Source organism: Myotis lucifugus, unplaced genomic scaffold (genome assembly GCF_000147115.1).
Source record: "Myotis lucifugus unplaced genomic scaffold, Myoluc2.0 scaffold_51, whole genome shotgun sequence".
Classification (NCBI taxonomy): domain Eukaryota; kingdom Metazoa; phylum Chordata; class Mammalia; order Chiroptera; family Vespertilionidae; genus Myotis; species Myotis lucifugus.
In genome coordinates this window covers 9,110-14,644 of record NW_005871099.1, presented here as the reverse complement: position 1 = coordinate 14,644, position 5,535 = coordinate 9,110, and the positions used below count along the sequence as shown (strand labels likewise).

Here is a 5,535-nt window from a genome sequence, read left to right as displayed (position 1 = left end):
GCTCCACAGTTATACGTAGCTAGTAAATGGTAAAGTAACATGAGTCAAGGAGAATGCATTTGGAAAGCGTAAACATAATAAAATATGCAAATATATTTTCAAGAGGTTAGCTAACCACATGCTTTGCAATCCAAGCACAATTGATGCTTAAAAATCAGAAAATGTGCACCACCTTCAAACATGCAAACATTTAGAAGTCAGATTTTAAATTCTCTGCAGTAAAAGTTTTGTTCGCAACGCCTTGCTTCACATGGCAGACTGATTCTGTTCCTCTCTTTCTAACGGGGACAGATGCTTTCAAGTCTGGCTGACGGGAAAAGCTAATAAGCAATATTAATGATTTGTAGCACCAGATGGCTCACAGTGAAGGTGAAAAACCAACAATCAATTCATTCTTTGGCAACTTGAGATAAAATTATGAAATGTTTTATGAAACCAAAACCTTAATAGAGCAAAACTTACCAGATTGCTATTAAGATTACAGAAGAACTATAGTTTCCAAGTGTATTTCTATTAAGTATGAATAAAACACAGTTTATTGATACACACAATACACATGGAGGTATCAATTGGAAGCTGGTTCTTACATTGAAATAAAACTCAAGACGGGGAGGACTAAACTTTAGATGAATTTTGAGACCGAATTTGTCCATGACTTTCCTCCTTCAAACGTCCCTGCACAAATGCACCAAGGCTTTGTAGACTGGCTGAATTCATCAGAGATTAATTACATGTGCTTTTAAAGAATCTACCAAGGACCACTCCAACCTGACAGCCTTGGGCTTCATCATGTTACAGCTCAGATGTTCCCAACTAGGCTACTGCTTGCCTGTCTGCCTCTCCCAAACCTTGATCCTTTCTGGTTGTAACCCACTGGGCACTCATCATTGGTCTCTCTTGCAGTCACCCGCACCATTCTGCCTTGCTTTGCCTGCTCCTGCCTTCAAAGCCATGCTCAACATCCACATGGGCTCTGAGCACTTCCTCAATGCACCCATCTACATACCGGCAGTCACTTGGGTTCCTTATCTATGAAGCCTTTGCTGTTATCTCTTTCCCCTTGTGGTTACCTACTCGGTCCTCTTCTTCCTTTATGTTATGACACCATGGGGTTTGACATTGTACTGAAAATTCTAGCCAAGGTTGTAGGCAAGAAAATTTTCTACAATTAGATTGGGGTGAATATACTAAAAACAATGAATTGACACTTCAAGGATATATTATATGATGTGAGAATTACATCTCAATAAAACTGTTTTTTAAAGATTTTAAAGACGATTATAATAACGTTTTTATTTTAAACAAATGCAGAAATCCCTAATCACTGAGAAAGGTCATGTTGTTTTCCCATCATCCTAAGAAAGGAATGTGTTTGACTTGTTTAGATCATATAGGAAGAAAGGCAGATCTAAAGCCATATCCTTTACACGCTAATTTTAATGTCTCCTATATCTTACTCCTGCTATATAATTCATAAGTACTGTTACAGACCTTAAGCATTTGGAATACTTTATAACATTGAAGTTTGTTAAAGGTAAGGAAAAGTGCTAGATAATCTGATACCAAAACACTGGCAAACCCTTTATGGTCCATCAAGACCAGGAATGTGGTCTAATCTTAAGCAGTAAAAGTAAACTACTTAAAAAGAACTTAAGACCTAAGGGTAAGTACAATAACCATATACGTATAAAATTATAGATTAGGACCTCAGATTAAGAAAATAAAGCAATACTGGCATCTATGTGGATTTTCCAAATTAGGTCAAGATATTAACTGTCATGATTTTGAAGATGCAAACATACAGAAAGCATGTTGCATCATACCCACTTTAATCTCAACTTCTCCTACTGAATAGGCTAGTGTAGGCTGACACTTTTTAATTAAGAGAACGGCAGGTCAGCTGCCGAGTTCATGTGTGTATTTTTCCTCTGGCTCGGTGTTGTTTATATGGTAATTACTTTGCGTTTTCTAAATGCAATTACACAGCAATCTGCCATGACTAAATTAGCCAATGGCTGCACGGCTTTTTTATTGACAAAACCTACTGAGAAACCAAATAATTAAAGAGAAGTTACAGGATACAACAGGTCCCCAAGTAAAGTAGTTTCATTCAATATCCTTTGTGGTTTCATTATAACATTGTTGACTCTTGTTTATATCAATTAGCCTAGAGTAAAATTGGTTCACTTCAAGTCTCAAAACCTATCAATAATGTTAAAGTGAGGACTTACTGGATTTCCATCCTGTGAGTCACAGGACACATTTTAAGGCTGTGCTACTCCTGAAAGTATTACTTTTTAAAACATATGACTGTTAAAAAATAGCAGGGATTTATTGGGCACTCAGTATGTGCCAGGCACTGTGCTAGGAACCTTCCATTGAATAGCTCATATTCTCATAGCAGCCTCAGGAAATAGGTACAGAGATTATCCCTATTTTACTGATGAAAACACTGAAACTTAGGCACAGCCAATAACTTGCCCACAGCACTAATTAGTAGATTGGAAAATCAAAGCCAAGAAGGCAGGCTTCAGAAGATAAATTATTAAATTTCCTCTGAACTACTTTAGATACATGTGTTATAAATCAGCTCATTCAACTCTCTCATCAACAAAAAAAAAGTCTGCTAAAATTGGGAAGATGGCTGAATAAACATGAAATGGAGTGCACTGAACACTGCCAATACCTTTCCATCTTCATCACATGGAGTGTGGATCTGAAAATAGTCTTTTGTGGTACAGGGAGGGCGCTCCATACACTCGCCAGATCCTTCTTCTGCAACAACAACAACAACAAATGCATTTCAGAAATGAGTCCTTTGTGACTCTAAGAAAGGGCAAAAAACAAAATAAACAATCAAATGAAAGAGAAAAAACTAAAAAGTAAAAACAACCTCACCAGAGGAAAATAGGTACAACTAGCTAGGCCTAAAGAAGATAAGGGCTTACATTTTTATTTTCACTAGAGCAATAAGTGTTTCCATGATACACCTGGGACATATCACAGTTTTTCCAAGAAGACGTTAGACTTATTCTATTATCATTAAAATTGTAAATTTGGAACAAATGAAAAGTTTCTAAATATATCTCTATGTCCACAAATCATCTAAAAGTACAGCATGAATTCAGATTAGTATAAACACATCCCAAGCAGTTACCTGTGAAGTATGAAATAGTAAAAAATTACAGACAAAAGGAAAAGTCATGAAGAAAGGGATAAAACTAATTTTATCCACTCAATATTGATTCACTTCAGCACTTTGGTGTCTAGCCCATTGTTCCTGTCCCACTTATATGTGACATCTGGCTTAGGACTATACACTCAACAAATGTACATTTAAAAAGAAAAGAACATAGAGTATAAATTGGCAAAGATTAGACCCACCTGAAAACTGGGAGTCCTCTGCACACTTTATGCATTCTTTGGCTCCTTTCTCAGAATAGGTGTTTCTGGGACACACTTGGCAGTTGAACGAACCTGGTTTATTGCTGAAGGTGCCCGGCTTGCATGGAAAGCATCTGATGTGTATGCACTCTGTGGGATATACACACAGAGCATGGAGGGACCAACAGAAGTGAGCAAATCAGCACCTTCTTTCAGCTTCTACCAGAAATGAGAGAGCATTATTGACACGGAGCTCAGCCCAAATCCTTTCTCTCATTCATTCAACCCCAAGAAGTGTTTGCTACATGCAGGTAACTGGGATAAATATTGAATAAAACACAGTAAGTAGAGCAAACACTGAAGCAAGAGATTGGCATTTGTTAGAGGTATAGTAAATGTATAAACTCAGTTGTCAAAAGACAACTCCACGAACCCAGAGTGGGATAAACTCTAAGGCCCCTTCCAAGTCTACAAGCTACCATTCTCTGATCTCTGTGGCTACCTGTTGGTTCCCTTTCTATGCTGCTCACTAAGTCACTGGCAAGACTTAACAGACCCTAGGAAGGGCTTGACTTTTCTTCTGGTTTGTAATTTCAGCCTTTGCCAGCAGATGTCCCTAGAACTAATGAGTTAGCATCACAGGAACAAGTACACTTTAAAAATATTAAAACACAAGCCAAACTTTCATCAAGGAGAATCACTGCTTTAATTATAAGTAGCCCTGAGACTGAATAATTTCAGGGTTTACTGGCCACTTTCCTGGGCCACAAAGGCCCAGCTGATTCAAAAGAAGCACAAGAACCAGGCCACAATGAGCACTGATCTATAAACTAGGAGGTCACAGTTTAATTCCAGGTCAGGGCACATGCCCAGGTTGCAGGCTCAATCCCCATTGTGGGGAGGGGGTGGGGGGGGGGGCATGCAGGAGGCAGCTGAATCAATGATTCTCTCTCATCATTGATGTTTCTATCTTTCTCTCCCTCTCCCTTCCTCTCTGAAATATATATATAAAGAAGCAGCACAAGAGAAGATTTGGGACATAATCAAGCCAAGATGTTTATTTTATTGTTATTTTTTTGGATGCAACAGTGACCTGAGTAAGCTCAATGACTGGCACTATAGACATTACTCAAATGAATAATAGGCTCTTATTAACAAAGACATTTTTCTTTTATTTAAAAACACCTAAAATTGTCATCATGTGTACTTTTTCACACAGATTAAATAATTCAGTTTAAGGAACAAAAAACAAAACAAAAACAAAAAATCAGTCAACTTTCCAGGAATAAAACCAGCACCTCTACACCTGTATGATACTTAACATATTAATTCCTGTCCCATAAACTTTTGGGCCAATCAAACTGACAATTCAATCAATATTTAACTCAATATAAAATGTGATAGGTGACTACTAAAACAGATTGCTGCAAAATACCTTCAATTGTGATATTTTTTACCAAAACTGGCTTGACTGCCTTAGAACCCATAAGGATGCCTGTAGTTCTCCAGTACAGTATGTTTGGGCCAGACTTTAGCATTACCTGTAAAGCAAAACACAAGACACTCAGGTTAGCTAAGCCGTGCTACATCCAACCATGCCTGAAAGCTAATCTCGCATACATTTTTCTTTGAATTATAGTGAAACACCATTAATTTGGAATCCATAAATTTAAGTCTACTGCTAATTCAGACCTAAGCTCTGCTGAAGTTCAAATTTTCTTAAAAAATAAAATAAAATAAATACTTTGCCAATCCAAAAAAATATAGTAATAAAGAAAGAAAATTCCTCAAGTCTAAAGAAAAAGATAAAATTCTTTTCAAAGCATTTGCATGAAGTTTTGGTTTATATTTAAGAGACTCATTTTAGAGAGTGAAAGGCACTCAGATCAATTACATATTTATTGGATGCCATTATTCATAAGCAGACTTTGAGTTCTGAGAACAAAAAGCAACAGACTGAGTTGGCTTCTTTTTTAATTTATTTAATAAGCAATACTGCAACAGCAACAAGAGAAAATAGGACTGTTCTTATAAAAGAACCTGATTTAATTCTATGATTTTAGAACTTAAATGTTACTATGTCTAATATCGGCTTTCTTTGCCACTGGGATATTTTTCTAATTATAAATCAAACTAACTTTCTGAGAAATG

At 36.7% G+C, this 5,535-nt stretch overlaps 1 protein-coding gene across 1 annotated transcript in view; it reads right to left on the bottom strand.

Moving 5' to 3' along the window:
* The window catches only part of LOC102422167 (UPF0577 protein KIAA1324-like), a 49,296-nt gene that overhangs the window by 35,902 nt on the left and 7,859 nt on the right, over nucleotides 1-5,535 (bottom strand). Inside the window, exons 4-5 of the mRNA XM_023753810.1 lie at nucleotides 4,820-4,925; nucleotides 2,687-2,775 (exon numbers count right to left, since the gene is read on the bottom strand). Coding sequence (XP_023609578.1) covers nucleotides 2,687-2,775; nucleotides 4,820-4,925 — 195 coding nt within the window. The remainder of the gene's footprint in view (nucleotides 1-2,686; nucleotides 2,776-4,819; nucleotides 4,926-5,535) is intronic.